The 21,244-nt window shown below is 37.6% G+C and overlaps 1 protein-coding gene across 4 annotated transcripts in view; it reads left to right on the top strand.

Annotated features, from left to right (window-relative positions):
- VTI1A (vesicle transport through interaction with t-SNAREs 1A) overlaps window positions 1-21,244 on the top strand; it is a 238,464-nt gene that overhangs the window by 43,416 nt on the left and 173,804 nt on the right. For 2 of the 4 annotated variants that reach the window (XM_081189434.1, XM_081189432.1), the window contains exons 4-6: window positions 1,941-2,018; window positions 7,828-7,848; window positions 12,675-12,759. In XM_081189434.1, the coding sequence (XP_081045560.1) occupies window positions 1,941-2,018; window positions 7,828-7,848; window positions 12,675-12,759 (184 nt within the window). The remainder of the gene's footprint in view (window positions 1-1,940; window positions 2,019-7,827; window positions 7,849-12,674; window positions 12,760-21,244) is intronic. The other 2 variants (XM_081189435.1, XM_081189433.1) reach the window with 1 other exon arrangement.

The following is a 21,244-nucleotide window of genomic DNA, read 5'->3' on the forward strand; positions in this document are numbered from 1 at the left end:
TGCCAATTTGTTGGCTTTTTGGTGAAAAAAGAGAAAAACAAAACCCATCTCCATATGATATTCTTGCATACTGCAGAGTGTTTTAGTCCCCCATAGTGATGAAATGAATAATTTAAACAGGCAGCTCTGATACCACAGCCTCTTTAAAGGTTCCCATTTCCTTTAATGCTGTAGAGACTGCTTTTACTTGGTTAATATGAAACTGCTGTGTCTGAGATATCCAAATAGTAAAAAGGGGGTAGGATATGCTATGTCCATTATACAAGTTCTATGGTTTGTATGACTAAGGCTTTAGTATATATACTCTGTTGAATACTAGGGGTTTCATAATGTTAAGGGTGCCACAAATAACCATTGAAATTAAAAGAAGTCTAAAACTTACCGTTTACTTGCTTGGTGAAGCAACTGCTTTCTCATTTTGCATTTTGTTTGTAAATTGATCTGTTTGAAAGTTTTTCTTTTGTCTTGAAAGTTGAAAATTGATACACTATATCAGATTTAAATTCAATATATGCATTCAGATTGAATTGCCAGCTAAATCTGCAAACCTGTTTTCAAAGAAGGGAGAAAAATGTAAAACATTGGAAATAAAATTAGTTTACATTCTGCATTTTGAATTCAAACTTCAGCTTTAATCTTGCTTTCAAGGGTGGGGGGCACCAAAGTGTAACAATTAATGCAGTGTGGTAGCTTGAGCACAGACCAGTTCACATGAGGGCCAGGAAAGAGTGAGACCTTTCAAATATTGTGCTTGAAAGTTTAGTTTAAAACTAGCTTTTCCCCCAGTGATGTTACAATTTTTCAGTTTTTATGTAATAGGTTTTTCATATGCTTGGCTACTGAATGCTGTTACATGCTCAACTTTCATTTGGCATATTCCCAGAAGCTAGCTAGGTGTCTTGCATGGAAAGCTCAATGTTAGGATTCCCCTGTTGCCTCATACACCATGGGAAAAGACCAAATACATCAAAAGGATTTTGAACAAAGCTGCAATTTTTATCACATCTAGTTTAATCCAATAAGAATTGCCCGGTATGATGCCTTGCAATCTAATCTGTGTTAGTATCCCGGTGCAGGAGGGAGATTGTTTAATCATGGATGCCTGCTTCCAATTGAGGAAAAGGCAGTGCATCAGTTCTCCCCAAAGCAGCAACTCAGGAAGATCTCTTACAGTCCAGTTTAGCTGAATCTCCCCCCCCACCCCACAAAAAGCTAACCCTTGTTTGTCTGCATGCTTTCTTCCCTTTTGGAGCACTGAGTTCACTATGTGATTATAATCAACTGGATTTCAGGCTTTGTGTTCGGCCTTTTGAGACGTAGCAGTTCTTTGTTTAAAAGTTTTTTAATACAGTACAGTATAGGAAGGAAACTGAACAGGATAAAAAAAAAACCTCCCCCGGTCTTATTGATTTGTTGTTTTGATATTTGCACTTCCATTCTTGGTATAGCTATACCAAATATAAAGATTAGATTGTAATTCCTGCTTGCTCTCCAATATAAGCTCACTTCTCTGTGACCTGGCGTATATCCAAGTGGTTCACATAATCAGACATTTGGTTAAACAGAGTTAGGGAAGTGTGAAATGACATAGGGATCATTTGGTTTGAGGGAGGGAATTCAGTGAATGAAAATCAGGATTTGGGGCTTGCCCCTATTGAACTTAATGAGAAATTTTTTTTCTGAGTATGCTGTGCTTTGCTAGTTTCATTTTGGGGAAGGGATTTAATTTAAAGATCCCGCCAAAAGTGCTGGTAATTTCTGTATTGCACTTGACACCCTGTTGTCAAAACTACTTTGTGATAACTTTCTTTAGAGATTTTTCCATCAAATGGGTATCCATTAGAGGGCTCTCGAGGTTTTGAGATGATCAGCCTTGATAGTGATGACTCCGGAGCCTTGCTTGCTCACATTTTTTTCCCCTTTCTCTTTTTGTTTTACAGAAAAGGTCACGGATTGCCTACAGTGACGAGGTGCGGAATGAGCTCCTAGGGGATGATGGGAATTCCTCAGAGATCCAGGTAGGATGCTAATCAAGAAGCCCTAGTGGGTGGCTGGAGGGTGAAGGAGGTCATTGGCACACTGGGCTTCTCAATCTGCTCCTTAACAGCATTAGTAACAACTCATGTGGAAGTGATACTGTTTAATGCAAAGCTGGGGTCTTAATCAACTTCAAAATGTTTCTTGGAGATCTTACAATTTAACCCTTTACCTTGTGATCGCTGTCTGCTATCTTTTGGTTTTTAAAAAAAGGGGGGGGAATCTTTTCTTCTCTTCTTCTTTATTATTTGGTACTTAAAGAATAACTTGAAACACAATGTTTGCCGACAAAGCCAAGGTCTTCACCTCAAACACATGTAAAAGGAATAAAAAATTACATAATGCAGCTTTGATAAGAATGAAGCATAATTAAATCAACACTGGCAGGCAAAACAAATGAAAATGAGCTTTCAGAATCTGACAGTTTCTCTGTTTCTATGTAGGTTGTCTTCTCTGAATCAGATATTCTTCTCTTGAGTAAAACTGCAAATTATGCTCAAAAGTATACCATTTGAATAGATACAGTATAAAACACTAGTGTTTTAAGGGAAGAACTATATGCCTGTTAATTAATCTTATTATGTTCTGTGTTCATTACACTGTAACCAATGTCCTAGTAGAATTCCCCCCCCCCCATTATTAAACAAGTATTTTCACAGCTTAACACATTATTGTATCTATATAAAGCTTTAGCTATAGTTTTTAAGACCTGTTCCCAGGTTTGTCTACTTTGAGACCTTCCTACATGAAGAAGTTAATTCAAACTTGACAGAATTAGATTGAAGTTTTAAATGCCTAATAACAAAGAAATGGTGTGTGAAGTTAGAAGAAAGTCTAATATTAAAGAAAGTTTCTTACTGATTTCAATTTGAACTTTCCATTCATAATGTTTCTATTCTAAAAACTTGGTAATACTTGAATACATTTGTATGTATTAAATTATTGTTTCTTTTAACATGTGGAGTTAGAGAGCAACGTTCTGTACTTGCCATATGTTGCATAATACATTAAAATTAGCTCGTACACTTAGGATATAGCCTAATTAAGGACCCAGCTACTGCTGATTAAGAACTTTTAAGTTCCATTGTATTGTGACAGAGTTATGCTTCATTCTCCTATTGAAATCATTGGGATTATAAAGCATATAACGTTGACTATATTGTGGTCCTGCCTTTATAGCCTACAGCTTCTTAATGTGCAATTATTTAATAAGGGTATTGTCCAAACTCCCTATAAGTTTGAAAGATATTCTAAAAGTGGGCATCATTTTCAGACAAAAAACATTGGACATTCAGATACCATGGATAAAGTTCAAACCTCAAAAAAAGAGGTTTAGGCTCCTGGATTCAAATTCTATTGCTTGTTTTCAGATTGCACAGTAAATTACATGTGACACCAGCCTTGAAAGAAAAGTTATGATAAAAACTCTAGTTTAAAACAGAGTTTACTCTTTTGTAGAATAGTTTTTTTTACTTTTGTTCTCAACCTTTGAGGTTGAAAACTACTGACTGATACTTTTTACGTATGTCAGCGATATATTTGTAGATTGTATATTTATGAAAGGAGGAAGAAACTAATTGAAATTAATTCAAGAAATATCATTCTGTGGCAGACGTTGGTCAAAATATAAACGCAAGGAAATATTGTTTCTTCATTTTCCTAAATATTGACATTATACATATACCCTAGTTTGCCAAAATTGTCTTTTTCGGTGCTATTTTTCTAGAAAAAGAGGTGCTGGAACTAACCATGAATGCATCCCTTGTTTTCTTATAATGACAATGGCGCCCACCTGAGAGGTGCTGGGACTGAGTTCCGGCAAGTTCCGGCTAAATAAAAGCCCTGGTTGTCTTCCCTCTCAGGGATATTGTGCAAATGTTCTATAATACTTTATTTCTTGTTTCATGTTACTAGTAAGACTATCCATAATGAGGAAGCACAATTCTCAATCTGTATCACTCAGCTGTTTTGGGGCCTAGATTTAGAAAGCCTTATAGCTTTAGCACCCAAAGGATATATGTAAAGTGTGAAGAATTTCAATATGCCCAATCCTCAGATTCATTTCTGTAACAGTAGTGTAGAACACCTTGATTTATATATTAAAAGTCGTGGATCTGTCAAATTCATTTGCTGCTGTTTGACCGTTTAATCAGGTTAAGGTTAAATTGCAGAAATGAAAGTAGTTTGTCCACCACTCTAATCCCCAAATGTAACATAAATCAATACATAAATCACTGAAAAGCAGATGCTGCATAAAAATAACTGTCTTGGGTTTTGGCAAAGTAGGAGTATTGACCTCTTCACACCACCTGATAAATATCTGAATAGAGACTTAGCCAAGAGAGCTAGAAACTTCTAAAGTCAGGGAGCTCTAGATCAGTGTCAGTAATATTAAACATATTCAGTTTTTGAGAATGTGAACTCTGTGTGTAATACATTTAAGCATATGTGATTGTGAGGAATATGTTACCTGTTGATTCACTCTGTCTAGTGGTATTTCAGAGGTATACTGGTATAACTTTGTTATTCTAGTATGTATACCGAATTGGATATCAAATAATTTGCGAACCACTCTTAGTTGGAAACAGTAAAGAATGTGAAATATTTGAAATTCTATATTGTGGCATTTTGGTTCTGTGCTGTTGACAACATTGTCTAAGATGATTTTCATGATTTGTTGCCTACTTTAAGGCAATGGCAGACCCAAGATAGGTATATTAATGTATGTAAAAGCTCCTATTCCCAGTCTGTGCTTTTTCTCTGTAAAAAGAAACATCCTTGATAGGGATAAATGGCTTTGGGCTCACTATATTCTGGATTTAGTTAATTTCTTGGCTTTGTGTTGATTAATTTTCTTCCAATTTAAATCGAGTGAAACATAATCAGATGTAGCACATTTTGCAGTACAAAGGCAGGAGGGAAAAACCGGATGGTTCATAGTTGGGTTATCTTTTCCCTCCAGGAGCACACTTTACTAATTTATAGTAAACAATTAAATGTTGTCCATTACACATCACAGAATGAGAATATATATATAAGCAGTGTAGTATTTTAAGCACTCTAGTATTTTCAGCTGGTCTTTGTAATTATGTCTGGCTGCATCCATCAAATCACTTGAAAGGCCCAGTTGCTTCAGTGCAGCAATACAGTACCAAGTTGTACTGTACCTTCCACTTAATATTTTGTGGTTGCTGGAGAGGGTGGTGGGTCTGTTGTTCAGAAAAAGAAGCATATCATTCATTAATAAATTGTTTGCTTGCAAAAATATATTGGGTATTCGTTTGGTATTTACAAATTCCACAATTTGATATGAAACACTGTTTTCTTTCTGAAATTAGATTTGTTGGGCTAATGTGAGAAAATTCTTAATTAGACTTTTTCAGTTGGTCTAAAATGAAAAAATAGTACATCAAGGCAGCATATATGCTACCTATAGAACATAAATATTTTGTGGTGATATGGTTACCTAATTTTTGACAACTAAGCTCTGATAATGTAAGATTTGGACTTGCTGTGCATAAAGTGTGTCAAAACTCCAGAAACAGACCAGGGGGTGAAGTTGGTCAATTTAATTCCCCAAGATCTAAAGGAGGTCTGTATCACTTCATATAGCCCTGGCAGAGCAGATCATTACCAGTCACAAATCTGTTCGTTACATGCCGAGAGTTTATAGCAAAATAAATAGACTGTCATCACAAGTTCAGAAAATTGTGTGTTCGACCCACGATAATGTGTAAAGGGCGTTTAATAGAGTTCAGCATTTATTCGTTATCTGTATGCGGGCAGAGACGGCAGTAGCGTTATCAGCTTCTTGGGCGGGGGGGAATTCGGTAGTTCTCCATGTCACGTGACGTGCCTCACAGACGTGCACACACTCTGCGACGCAGTTTTGATTCTACTCACAGCAGAAGGCTTAGCCACAAGAGATTCCACTGGTTCAAACCAGCGTAAACCAGATTTTTTTTTTTTAGTCTACAAAGGAACAGATTACCGCTTGTATCAAATTGGAAAAAAGGAGAATCTTTGTTTCAGAAAATATGCTGATTATCATAACCTAAAATGGTGGCTACACACATTTTAATGCTGTTTGAATTTGACAAGCTTTATATAGTACATTTTTAAAATAGCAGTTGCAGAATTTCATCGAGTGCCATCATTGTTAAATGGGGGAAAATCTTTTGTTAATTTGAATGAATTTCTTTCAGTCATCATTTAAAAAAAGAAAATCTGCCATTACTTAGCTTAGTTGCAAATTCTATGCAGAGCTTAAATTCAGCCATGCAGCACAAACAAGATAGAACATTTTTTTTTTTTTGTTTGGGACCTATTGAAAAAACAAATGTGGAGCATTTTAAAACTCTCATTGACTGTGGCAGAGTGTCATGCCCCAAATGGTCTCTATTGCAGAAAAGTAGTTTTAAACTTTGGCCCTTAAAGTATCACAGCCAGCTGAGGAATGGTGACCTCAAGGGTGTGGGGGGTGGGTGGGAATAGTGCTGCGAGAAGTGAGGGGGAAGCAAGAAAGCAAATGAAAGAGTGATTCCTAGCAAAGGGCTTTAAATTTTAGGGCAGGTGGGATGGGGATGGAGAATGCCTGTGTGTTTACTTGATAGCAGATCCTTGGAAAGCTTCTTTTCTAAAGAGCTATTAACTGCAGCAGCTTGCTTTCCCAGTGATCAGAAGCACCATCTCTTGTTTTGTTTGGCAGCGGTACATCTTTTAGTTTTAGAGTGACACCTAAGGGGGCATCTTCCGTTTCTTCTTTAATTGGAAACTTCCTGACTGTAGAAAAAAGGTTATCTGTTTAAAATTAGTGCATAAATTGGTGTGGTCAGTGCAAAAGTGGCCACCTTAATTGCCAAAATAAGGTAGCCACAATGAGAGAATATTCACCCTTGTTTAGTAGCAAGCCATCATTCCTTCTGTATTTGTTGCAAATGAATAGGTGTGCTTCTTTGTAGCCCAGCACAACTGGCTAATGTTCTAAATGAAGAATATTTTGAAGTATAACTGACTAGATCAGTTGAAAGGATCCCTGCTACTGTAGCTTTAGGAAAAGTAGGCAACTAAAAGGGGGAAGGGTTAGCAATGATAATAACTTTGGGAGATAAATTCTGTAAAAGATAGTGTGGTCAAAATTATGTTATGTACAGTAATTCTCTACCATTACATTAGTTAATTTGTTCATCCATTCATTTTTAACATAAGTAATAATATGCCATACTAAATTGCATAGGCATATTATTATTTTTAAAAGTAGCTGTGTTAAAGTAGAGCAGGCATTTGCAAGATATTCACAATCTAACTGATGCCTCAGTAGCCACTTACTATAGTTATTCTGATCAAGATAATATATGAGAGAAATAAAAAGGCAGGTGTCAGTACTAAAAAATAGAAAAACATTCTGAAAACTTGTATATACAAAATCACTTCAACTGTACTATCTTAGAAGAGAGGAATAGTAAACTTGTTTTCCCCCTTTATATTATAGACTTCTATGAAGTCATTCCCCTTTATTTCATGATGGTGTCTTAGATGTGGTTTAAAAGAGAATTTCACACTATTCTCTTTGTTTAATGTGACAGTGTGAGAAAGTGATCTTTATTCGTTCAAAAAACTCTGCATGTAGTCTATGTTTAGGTTCTTTTAATGTGTTTGTCTGTGATTTTTAAATGCTAAACATGTAAACAGATAAATTGTCAATGTTAATTCTGTATCCTGTCACACAACTGATCTTTCTTTCCTGCCATTTCTTTCCTTTTTATCTTTTTTTGTGCATTCATGTTGCAGTTGATAAAATTACGTGAAGAGGTGAGTACTTCCTTGCTTTTTGTTGTCTAGCTTTTCCTTTAAAGCTGGTTTTCCAAATCTGAAGTAGATCTTTTTGGTCATTGTTACAGGGAAATAAGTACAAAGCAAAAGATATTGATTACAGTGCTTAAAAATGTTCCAGCACTCTTTTTATTTTTTCTTTCTTTCTTTCTTTTCTTTTCTTTTTCCTCCTATAATAACTATACACTTACATGGGAATCCCTAGATCAAACCTTTAAAATTAACATTCTTTGATAGCACAGAGAAAGGGGATAATTTATAGACACTGGAAAAAAGAAGGAAAACTACTATTTGATCTCTATTAGAATACCATGATCTAATCAGATCCTGTAATGATATCTGCATCACACAATCTTTGATGGAGTAAATACCTTTATATCCCAGCATTACTATAGAAGGTACAGTGTTAGGGGTGGGGGGAAATCTCTGCTTGAAGCAGATACCAGCAATACAGCAGTATGTATACCTGCCGGCATACCAAACAGTATGAAAATACTGCATGCATGTTGAAAATAGAAGCCAGGTAGATGTACATTCAGTCGTGTCTCAGTATTTATTATTTATTTGTGCATATGCTGTAGAGAATGCAGATCAAGAGTTCCTTTTGCTTGCACCCTATGAAATGACCTGAAGTGGCAGCAATACGTCTAAGCAGATATGAAAAGCACCTGATGGTCATTTCCTGACAGCCACTAGCATATATTTTTTTTAAGGTCCCCCCTCAGTCTTATTTTATAGTACAACAAATGCTTACACTATTATTTTTGTTTTAAAAAATCAAATTACTTTCTCTTAGAGGTTTGGTATAGTAAACGTTGCTAGGGAACCAGTTTTCTTAGGTGGCTGTGTAGTGACACCTCAGATTTCCTAGCAGCGAAAGAGTGAACACAGCAAACTCTGCTTGTTTAGTCTTGCGGTTGGTGGATGACACTGTTGATACAATCTAAATGCGTTTAATTCAAAAGAGGTCAGAAGCAAGGGACACTTTCAAGTGCTGATGCTCATACTTGGAGAGAACGCAAGCAAATGTAACACAAGCAAAATTCAGGGGAATTCTTGGTCCAAATATTTTCTTATTAGATTAAGATTATTTGATCAATCATTCACTTTTCCTTCCTGATTGCTATACAACTTGCAGTATAGAGGTTTGATGTGGTGACGAAAGTATGCAGCCGAACAAGCATGTCCTTGCGTTCTTTTCTAACTTCTTCTTATTAATGTAAGCATCATCAGTGTACATAGTGCTTTGCAGAATAACATAAGCAAAAGACAGGCTTCTGCCCCGAGGAACTTACAGTTAAAATTTTCATGGAGAGAGAAAGGAAGGAAGGAAGGGAAAAGATAGCAAAGGCAGAGAAAGGAGAGGTATGGTAATAGGAAATATATGGATACTTAAATCACATACTTGGGTTTTATTTCAGCTCTGGAATAGTCCATAGACCATAGTAATTGTACAGTTCTATTTTTTAAAAAAAACTTAACATGGTAAACAAGCATATGAATGTCATGATTTCTTACCTGGCCATTTCAGACTACATACATTCAGAAGACATACATTCTATAAATACAAAGCTAAACTTTTTCCTATGTATGCATATTTTTTATAATATATAATTATAAGTTGTGATATAAAGCAATTATGGAAATATATGTGACAAGGCTAATTGTAAACGGAAAATCAAGGTTTATTAATAGATCTTATAATTAAAGTGGTTAATTAGATATAGACAAAAATCCATTTTAAATTTTAGCAGACTCAAGGGGGGGAAGTGGCTTTTACTGAATACCTGGACTACTTTTTTGTCAGTTTTTAAAAATGCCTGTCAATGACATGTATTCTGGATTGTATTTCCTTGCTGTTGGCTCACTTTGTAAGTCCTATCATTTTGTCATTTTCTTGCTACATAATATTTTGGGGAGCATATTAAATGCATAGCTAATAAAGGGAGTGGAAGTCAAGATCAAAGAGTAGAATGGGAAATGCAGTGCAAGCTTCACTACTGCAATTTCTAGTTACCATATTAGCTGTAGGATAAGCTGTAAAAGGAGTGGTGTTTTATATAGAGTATAAAATGCACATTAAAGCCCAAATGATGGCTATTGCAGTGATTCACCAAGGTTCTAAACTAGTCAAATAGTAAAACATCAAGGCTTTCCCAATTACAGTTCTCCTAAGGAGGTATGATCTTAAAAGCAATTGTGATTTTTCCCATACTGTTTGTTAATAAAATGTACAGTTCCTCTCATTACAAAGCTGTGTTCCAGCACAGATGTCTTAGGCAGAATTCTATGGAGGCTGTGCTGCTCTGTTTTCTTTTAGTTTCTGAGATCTCAGTTTGAATCCAGCCCACATGGAACGACAAAATCTCTAGCTGTAGCTTGCCACTTTGCAAAACTTCCATCTGTAACTCCATGGAGAAGCTCTTTGTGAAGCTAAAAGACAGCCTGAGTCACCTCGCACTACTTCATATACAAAAGGCAGGGGGATAGGGTGGGGAAATGAATTTGGCGGGGGGGGGGGGTTGTAGTGGAAGTGTTGAAAGCACCAGCCGCTGATGTTAGGTCATTGCTTTTCGTGACCGAAGGAACAATATTTCTCCGAAACGGAAAAGTAAATAACACAACCACTTACAGGGGGGGAAGGAGGTTTACTGTAGAATGACTTGAGTGAAAAGGACCTGAAATCAGTAGTACGGAACAGCATAGTCTAATGAAATCCTTCCGTGCTGTGCTTTGGAGAAGCAGGGCATCTGATTGCTAACAGGAAAGCTAACCTGAACTTTGGATGTTCTATGATGGTTTTTAAATTCAGTTTTGTCAATTGTGATCTTGGTAACGACAAGTAGTTGTGCTTGTGTAGTCTTGGGCAATTTTTTTATTTTAAAAAACCAATTTTTAGTTTTAAAACATTTTAAAGTGATTTCTCTGTGGCTGAACTGGCTTTTTAATGGTATGATTATTTGCGCTGAGTCCATAAGATCTGTGTCTACAAAATGCATGATTTTAAAGTCACAGGAGTAGTGGAGTTTTTGTTTTCTGGTTGTTGTTTTTTTAGTTCTCTTCTCCACCATACTCCCACCCCCGCTGACCCAGCAATCTTCTTATTGGTTCTAATGAAAGAAAGATGTCCAACGTTTTATTAGGCCAATAAGACTCAACATTTTGTGCAAGCTGAGATGATCAGCTTAATCTGATATTTTTCTTTATGCAATATTATTTTCTTATATAAGAAATGTTATTTGACTTGCTTTCAAAGAAGTTTTTATACTTCTATTGTTCTAAAATATAGGGATCCGGTCGTTATGAAATGTTCTTTTTCTTTTAAGTTATTTAATAACTAGTACTAATGATTTAAAATTGTTCCTTGGTCTTATCACACACGTCCTGTAACTTACATTATAGAATGCTATTTTTTTTAATTCTTTCTGCTCTTCCCTTTGTGCCATGACTGTTCCCCCTCCTCTTCCAAATATAGAAGGATTTTTATTTTTTTTGCATTTTACTCTTAACCTATTCACTGTGTATTAGACGACTCTATTAATTATTATAGACTGTTATTGCAGCTTTCCTGACCTTCACATTGGGTTCTATCTGTGCTGATCTAAATGCATTGTTTTAATGATTTCTAAAAAAAAATAAAAAAATTCAAGGAAAGCTTTGATGTGGCTTTAGCTGCCTCCATCGTCTGGCCGCATCTCAGAGATGTGTCACCTGTGCCGGGAGGGAATAGGGAAATCACGTTTTGAATGGTAATGATAACATACTAATCACTTCCTTTCTTTGAAGATAGAAGCGAGATATTCTGTCAGCATCCCTGGCTGCTAGAGCTTGGAGGCACTGGTCTAGGTGTATTAGCTTAAGTGTGCATGTCAATACAGCTTGCATCTCCCAAGATCCATAGGGGCTCATTAGAGCAAGGTAGATCATTTCAGCAGACAGCCACTCAGATAATATGGATGGCACCTACTTTTTAATATTATTATTAGAAAGCATTTCTTCAATTTTTAAATGACATCTGTCAACAAGACAAAGTTCCAGGAGTTGTTTTTTGACATGCATCCAAACTGGGTTGTTTTTCAGGGTGAAAAGGAGGCGGTGGGAACATGTGTGCTTGTGTTTAGTTTCTGTATTTTGACAGCTTGATTAGAAGTATAAGTTCAGTATTTCAAAAGTAATTTGAAGAGATCAACATGCAGAAGGAAAATCAGTACAAATGATTTTTTTTTCAGTTCTTATCACAGGTCATGGTGACATAATTATGCAGTACAATATATTTCTTTAAACTTAGTGTGTTGAAATGTGTGCTTATACACTGTGTAGTATTCTACTTAAAATCTTGGATCTGTATTGCATCAATATTTTGGTCCTGGTCTTCAAATGAATGTGACAGAATTATATCTTTATATAGCACTTTTAGCATAATACCATATGCGGCTAACAATAAAAGTATTAACATTTACCACCTGCAAAACCTGGGATGTGCCCTAATAAATTGTTCTAGGGAAACAACTGTGCTTGCTTATGGCAAAATTAGAGGATCCATGTATTAAAATACCTTTTATATGTTCTCCATATTATTGTCATTGATTGGTCGTATAATATCAATGAAACATTTACTTTGTATTATCCAAATGCCTAGGTATAAATAATTTGAATGATCACATATCCAGCTTCCTAAAGTGCTTTTCTTGAGCTATTTCTTTACTGTAAAAGTAAAAATAGAGAGAAGATACTGTATGTGTAGTTGTGGGGGGGCGAATACTGTCGACGGATGCCTGATTTTTCATTCCCGTTTTCTTTTTCAGAGGGCGCATCTGCTCGATAACACAGAGAGGCTGGAAAGGTCATCTCGGAGACTAGAGGCTGGATACCAAATAGCAGTGGAAACTGGTAAGAATTCTGAGAGTGAGCAAATTGTCTTGCTTATGCACAGCAGTCTTCACAACACATGACATTTCAGGGAAACTTCAAAGGCGAAGCAGAGACAGCAGCCCGAGATGTGGTTTACATATTGGGGAGACAATTGGGAGCTTATTTGCGCTTATCTTTTTTCAAGTTAAAAGGCATGACATCTACTGAAAACAGTTCCTGAGGTTTAAAAGTATACATCTGAAAAGGGATGGAATACTTTGTCTAAATTCTACATTTGTCTTAATGTGCAGTTACATGTAGTCAGTTTACCCACCCGCAATGATTGGTAACACACACTGTAGACTCCAGTTGTTTTGCTCCTTTTGCTTTTAGTTGTGTACCTAAAATTAACATTTTAATAAATTTATAATTTATATTAGCTAAAGACAGCCTCTGAATTTTATACAGTTTCCTGTTCAACCTTTTGCATAACCAGTTTTCCCAGTCATCATTCTGCTGCTTTTCTGCAATGGAACTACATAGAAACTGTAGCAAATGAATAGGAAACGAGTTCAGCCCTGAAAAGTTTGATTATTATTGATAACTCAGTCAGTACTTTTGAACATGTATTTTATGTTTCAGAGGAAACACAGCTGTCAAATTTCCAGTATCTTTATATGGAAAACTTTCCCCAAAGTCTTGTAGCATTTCCTGTATTATGTACTTAAACGTGAAGCAAATGCTGGGATACAAAGAGACCAACTTAACTTTTATTCAAATCTTCAAGCTATGACCAGGCAAGCAAGCTCTAACAAAGTGAACAGAGACTTATAGCACCTGCCAGACATGTTGAACACACCTGGCGTTATACCATCCCAGAGAGGGTTATATAACACTTTAGAGATCAGCATTAACTGTGGTGCCTTTTCATTACAGACTTGGTGCAAAATTACTGTGTTCTTTGACAACAATACAACCTGTTTCCTTCTCACTTTTTCATAGGAAATTACAAAGGGTCTCTGATAACTTAAAGTGCTTTCTTTCACCTCCCCCATGTGTACACTTGCTTCCAGTGTCTACCATACCTGTATCCAGAGCTGGCCCAACGTTAGGCAGGGTGAGGCCACTGCTTCAAGTGGTAATAGCCTGCCAGGTGCAATGTCTATTGGGGCCATGCCTGCCCTGCCAGCCACACTATCTGTGCCACTACCAGTGGTGCCGATTTTGGTCAAGATCACTTCCATTTTGAGTGAGATCTTTCCCCAAATTGGTGCGCTGTTGCCCAAAATCGGCACCGATGGCAGTGCTGCTTCTCAACCAGCGGTGGGTGTGACAGATCACTTGGTGATAGCAGATGGCTGTACCACATACCAGATGCATATGCATTCCTTCTGGATTATGGTATGACATATGTTCGTAACACTTTCAGTAGCCAGATTTTAGTCAACGTGAGTCTCTGTGTTGCAAAGTTCACCATTCTGCCAGTTAAAGCACTTGGACTTTTGACACCTCACCAAAGACAAATTTATAGTGCTACCAGACTTGAAATACAGTGTATAATTCTGTTTTCCTCACCTCTGAAAAGATAAATTCAGAACAAACAAAAGAATGCACTTCTGCAGACAGCACTGTGGAATTCACTGCTACAACAGGCGGTGATGGCCATCAACCTGGGTGGCTTTAAAAGATGATTGGGTAAATCCATGAAGGGTAAGGCTATCAGTGGCTACTAGCCATGATAGCAATGTTCTGCCTCCACTGTCAGAGGCAGTACCCCTCTGAAAACCAGTTGCTAGTAATCGCAAGTGAGATGAGTGCTGTTGATCTCAGGTTCTTCTTGTGGCTTCAGTGCCCATGTGGTTGGCCACTGTCAAAACAGGAAGCTGAAACAGATGGGTCTTTGGCCTGATCCAGCCTGCTGCTAAGTTCTTAGCATTATAAAACTATCAGGCCTGAAGTTTGACAACCATCGAATACATTGTTAAATAAGCAGCCGAAACATAAGTAAAACAACAGACACTTATTGCAAAGACCTATTTACCTAGCTGGGAAAGTGTATTGGAACCAATATGCTGTTGATTGCATCCAGAAAGTGAAGGTAATGTGTGCCTGCCATATCTCAACAGGAATGTTACTCCGCAGAACAGAATGGCCGCACTAACAGCCCTGCTCTGAGTTACTGCAGAGCAGGCTTATGAGATATTTGGAACTTGCCGCAGGAACCTTTTCTCAAACCACAGTGATGCCCATGGAAAACTCTTAAGCAAAATCTGAGTTCATCAGCATTCTCCCTCCCTGCGGTTTCCAGGAGCTGCTATTCAGAAGCATACTGGGTACAACAGCGGAAGTAGAACATAGTCATCAGGATTAGCAGATATTGCTAGCCTTACCCTTCATGTACTTGTCTAAATGCATGTTAAAGGCATCCAAGTTTCAGAAAACCATTTTCATGCCGGATTTGTAAATTGCACTGATATGCAGAATGGTGCTGGCAAATTCTTAGTTAATGTTTGCTAATTCCGCATAGCATTATATGTATTTTTTTTTATTTAAAAAAATCTACAATGCATGACTTCTACCTACAAAATCTCATAACACAAGAAACCAATTAGTCTCTGAAGTGCCAGAGCATTCTTTGTCTGTGATGGGAGCATTGTTTCCGTGTGCACAGATTCCAGTAGAAAAAGGCATCTCAAGATGTCTGTTGCATTATCATGATTTAATAGAAAACCTCGATGATAAAAGGATGCAAAGGTCAGCAAGTTCAAACATCCACAGCTGGCTATGTTCTTAAGGCAAGATCCTCAACACATTAACCTCCACAGATTAAGGCTGCAGTCCTAAACACCCTTGTAAGGGGTTGAGTCTCAATGCACAGAGTGGGACCTACTTCCAGGTAAACATGCTTGGGATTTTGCAATAAGGAGTATAGCTGTGCTAAGATTTGGAAAGTACAGCAGCTGAAGCTTTGTCAAAGCTTGTTTGTTGCACTTATTAATATCAATAGGACCGCTGTAGAATAGATAGTTTCTGGTTACTGCTGGAATTTTTCTTAGTAAGAATGGATGAGCAGTCCACAATCTGGTTCCTAGTATTCCAGCAGAGGTGGCCTCTCCCATCCCCAAATCCTGCCAGAGGGGGTAACAAAAGGACTGTCTTTGCCCTATGTGGAGTGGGAAGAGAAGGAAAAGGCAAAGCAACTTGGTGAGCTGTTCACTGTTTAGCTCCCAGTATTCCAACTGAGGTGGCCTTTACTCCCTCGACTGCCACCACAGGGCTTCTCAAGAACCCTCTTGGGGCAAGTCTCAGCACACCCATTTTGGGCTTGTCTTTGCTGTTTTATTATATAGTTTTAATTTTTTTATGTAAGCTGCTTTGTGAGGTGAGTTCAAAAAGCGGTACTTAGTTATCATGTATAAATAGCAGCATGTCTGTGGAAGCCTCTGTATGAGAGAACTCATTATTTGAAATATTAAGAAAATGCCTCTTGCGTTAGTTAGCTCCATTACAAGCTAACATTTCTTGTGGTACAATAGGATTTGAGCTTTGGATGTTAAGGTTCTTTCCCAGTCTCTCATGCCAACATTAGAGAACACCAAAGCAACAACACATGGGCAATTATGTTTCTTTAAGTTTAAGTATTTGTGCATATGGCTTCTGACTCTGAGGGAGTAGAGAAGTGCCCACAGCATGCTCTGAAAAATCCAAGTGTGCTCACAGGCCCTAAAGATGGACAACCCTTGTTACATCCTATGTGTCCTACTGATAAGCTGTTGGAGCAGAGGAAAGGCAATTTTTTAATGCACTGTCTATAACTGGTCAGTGTATGTCATTAGTAATGTAGTAATATTTAAACAATGCCATTAACTAAATATAAAATTTGGAAAGAAATCCCCAGTACTTAGCTATACCCTTTTCAAGTGGGACTTAATTGGGAAGCTTGGTGAAAGATATTATTAACACGGGGAAGGGTGAACCAAGCCATTTTGCAAGCTGTTCATATTGTGTTGACTTTCACAGTGTTTGCTAATGAGGGCTCAAACATTATGGCATTCTAATAGTAGTTACATATCTGAGCCTGCATTTTCAGAAGGTTGTTAAGGCCGCTTAAACTTCCATATACTTCCTGCTCAGCTTAACACACTGCAACACAATTTGGGTATTGAAAATCTGGGGCCATATTTCAATTGCCTAGTGCTTGGAAGCTGCTCCTATATTTGCACTTAATTCCTGTTTGATTCATCTGTAATGAATTATTCATGCATGCATGTGTGAATACTATATAGGAAGCATTTCATTAGTGAAACGGGACCTCTGAGATTGGGGTACATTCTGATATTTCTTCCTTGGGTATTTCTTTGATATGCCAAAGAAGGGATATCTCTGCTAAAATCTTAATCCAAATTTTTTGCATGGAGAACAGTTGTTAGGCAGCAGCCAGACACTGTCAGTTTTTTAAAAATGTTCTATTTCCCATTCTAGGTTAGATATTTACTGTTCGTACCCATGTTTCTCTGCTACTGTTTTATTTTAAAGCCGGTTTGTTTCAGAAATGCATATTGTCAAGTTCTAGATGGCATTTGTCAGCTTCTTTTTAATCCATAGCAGCACAATATGAGAGGGGTATAAGTGATACCTTTCTCTTTTTTTGCCATCTCATGTAATAAGAAAAGTAGAATAACACTTTCATTTTTTTTATTTAAAAAACCCCAGCCTATTTGGTAGGGGCAATTTAGACTGCTATCCTCTATTCATTTGCTTAACTGGGAGAAACCCTATTGAGCTCAATAAGACTCACTTTTGAGTAGTTACAAATGGGATTATGCTATGAGTTTCTTTTACTTATTAATCTATGGGCACTTACAGACTGTCAAAATTTTCAAGTGGGATCACATTGCAGGCAATGACCAATTTAGGCATGTCCGAATGACATGCAATTGTGCACACGCATATGGCGCCGAACCCAGAACTAGTCCCAAAACATCATAAAGACGTCATGAAAGGGAGCAGAGTAGAGTCAGTGTGGGCTTATGCACATTCCACCAACATGTGCTGGGCTCTGGAACAGAACTCTCACGCAGAACGAGGACTGTCTGTACTGGCAAACTCTGGATTGCACAATTACAGTTGGTTGGGAGACCTTGTGCAACAACTCTGCTTCCTCCAAAGAGCTGGTATTTAGCAGTAAGGAAAGTCACAGAGAAATACATTAGAAAGTGAGGGTTAACATTTCCTTGATGCAACATGGTCTTAACCAGCCCACAGATGAATAAGAGTTTAACTTTCTTTTCTTCTATTTTTTGAGAAGGGAGCACCTTCAGTGTTTTAGTTAGTAGGCATTGGCTCATATTTTTGTTCCTTTGGAATCTCTACTTTCCTTCTCCTTTGCTTATGGCATAGTGGGGGTACTTTAAGAAGTTTAAAGCTTGTGAGAGTGGGAAAACATTGCTCTACTCACAGAGGTGCCTCCAATTTGGCAATTGTTCCCGCTCACTACCTGCAGTTTTCTGGAATGTCCCCAAAAGCGTATCTGGATATTTGGGGAAAGTTCAGGGGGTTGCAGTGGCAAGGAGAGGTGGGATACTTTGGTTATGCAAACAACCTTACAACTTCCTCTTGGGCTAACAGTTTCCGCAACTGTTTTAACACACATTTTCTTCTGCAAATACACACCAAACTTGCCCCTCAAGTGCTCATATATGTCTGGACTTCAGCAAAGGAATTTAATTATTACATTTTGGATTACTAAATGCTTGTCATGCATATTCCTCCATGAAGAAAATATCCTAAGAAATAATTTGAAATAGCAAGGAAAAACATTGCAATCATCAGACTTAAAAAGTCAACTTTTAAAAGGTTTATTTGTTAATAGTAGCTCTCTATTACAGTAGTTTAAAGTGTGTGATACAATGGGCACATTCGCACAGAACACTAGTCATGTTTTAACTTTATGTGCACAAGCCTCAGGCTTGCATACTCTCCTCCCATGTAGCTCTAATAAGGAGGAGGAAAAAGTCAGGTGCATTTTCAGCTTATTTTACTTTAGCCAGTTCCTGGGTTGTCATCATTTTCAACCATGATCCTGGTTGATACAAGATGAGAAACCAGAAATCAATTGAAGTGCTGCTGAATCCTAGTTTATTCTTCCTGGCCCCATGGGATGGGGGCAGAACAGGCAGGGGAGGACCAAAGAAGTCCGGGCTTTGCATAGGCTCAATTTGCTCTGGGCATAGCACTATGGTATGGCTTAGTCTTACGTGCAAATGCTGTCAATAGTACTTTGGGCATATTTGATCTATAAGTTGGCTGTTGGAACGTCTAAAGAATTTTGTTAGGATTATTGATACTGAATCCTTAAAAATATAGTTTTTGGAATACCAGCCTGAATTTACAACTCTGAATTCTTTTGGTACACCAGAGAGGAAAGATCTGGTTACCTTTTTGAAACGTTCATAGCACATCTTATAATATGTTTTGTATTTGGTTTGATCAACTTTTGAGATTGAAATTTGGGACATATTATCCATTCTTTGGCATTTGTATGACAGAAAAAGATAGTGAGCAGTCAAAGCAGGTAGTAGAATACAACATTCCAATTTACTTTCTGATACCAAACTCATGACCCTGTTGGATTGCACTTTACTTTCTTGAAAAAAGGAATCGGCTTCAGATTTTCTTTTGAGTCACACTTTTAATATTGTGGAATTCTTCTTTTACTTAGTGTTTGTGTATTTTCTTAGGTGAGTACACAGGACATCCACAGCATGAGTTCTTGTTGGACTAGGACTTTGTGTACCACTTAGATCAAGTGGAAAATTTGACTGGCTTAGGTTAGTGGGGGGAAATACATTTTGCTTTTTTGTTCTTCATGTTTGAAGCCTTTAACCTCTATTTCCTGTTGGGCTAACAATGTTTTCCTCCATTTGCACAAAAGAACAAAGTTTAGCATTAAAAAATTATTTGTATAGGAACACATTCTCTTCCAAGTGAAGCCTGGTTCAAAAGCATTCTTGTGTCATGGTGGATCATCATTCAAGTACTGTACTTTGTTATGCTTTTGCATTTGGAGACTCGAAGATCTCAAGTTATACTTACTTGTGTACCTAATGAATAAAGAACAATGAAAAAACCCTCCTGTCTCTGAGCTGCACAAGAAAATTGATGCTTGAGAATAATATAGCCTTGATGGAACACATTAGAGTGTTTCTGGTCACGTCTCCCTTGTTTTTCCTGGTATAATCTTGTCTATCTAGTGCAGATACAGTGGTACCTCGGCTTACATACGTTTCAGGTTACATACGCTTCAGGTTACACACTCCGCTAACCCAGAAATAGTGCTTCAGGTTAAGAACTTTGCTTCAGGATAAGAACAGAAATCGGGCTCCGGCGGCGTGGCGGTAGCAGGAGGCCCCATTAGCTAAAGTGGTGCTTCAGGTTAAGAACAGTTTCAGGTTAAGAACGGACCTCCGGAACCAATTAAGTACTTAAGCTGAGGTACCACTGTATTTGATTTTATAGTAATAGTTGAAATGAACCATCATCTAGACATGCACATACCATCCTGTGTACAACCATGTTTTTTTCTGAAAGTGATACAGAAGGATTTGTTTCACAAGCTTCTTCACAGGGCTGCAGGGCTATTCTCTCTTCCCACCTCCTCACCTCCTAAAAATACCCCTTTAAATCAAACCTCTCACACCAAATCTCCACACTAATTCTTAAACTTGCGAAAGTGCAAGGGAAGTTTGTAGGCAAGAAAGAACATCAATAAAGAATGAATAAAATGGATTCCGGCTGGATCTTGCCAAGGGCCATGTGGTACAATTTGCAATTTCTGTTATGATAGCAATATCCCTCCCCTGCTGTTTGCTTTCCTTCCAAAAACTGCCATGCAGTTTCTGGGCATGGAGGTCATATTTACCTATCAATACCCATTTATATGTCTACTATAAATTTGTGCAATCCCACTTTTTAAAAAAGAATCTCAGTCCATGGCAATGACCACATATTGTGCCATGTTTTCCTACCTATGTGAGAAAATCTCTGGGAAGTCATGCATGTGCCTATGGTGACCAAGAGATTAAGATCTAGCCACTTCCATTAATGTGGTTCCAACTACCACTTGAAGATGGCTATCACAATATTTGTTTAGCGTATTAAAACCAAAAGAAGGTTTTTCAAATATTTCCAATTCCTGTAGTTGTAAACATCTTAAGGTTAATGTTTCTTTAAACTGTGCATATTTTATGGGTATTTTCCGGAGAATAAAGAACTGTCCCACATATTTAACCACCTAGGACAGGGTTGGGAGTGTTTTTAGCCCAAATACGACATTCCATCATGGCAGTGGTTCGCAATTAGCTAAATACTACAGACCCCCTGTTTCTCAAAAGCCAAGACATGGACCTCCTACTCTTGATATCTCTGTGGTGGTTTTTGTTATGTGAATGATGCCACCGTACCCTCCAATATGTCCCAATGCAAAACCAGGATATGCCTCTTCCTGCACAAGTCACGTGACCCA

Source organism: Podarcis bocagei, assembly GCF_964188305.1.
Source record: "Podarcis bocagei genome assembly, chromosome: 4".
In the NCBI taxonomy this organism is placed as follows: domain Eukaryota; kingdom Metazoa; phylum Chordata; class Lepidosauria; order Squamata; family Lacertidae; genus Podarcis; species Podarcis bocagei.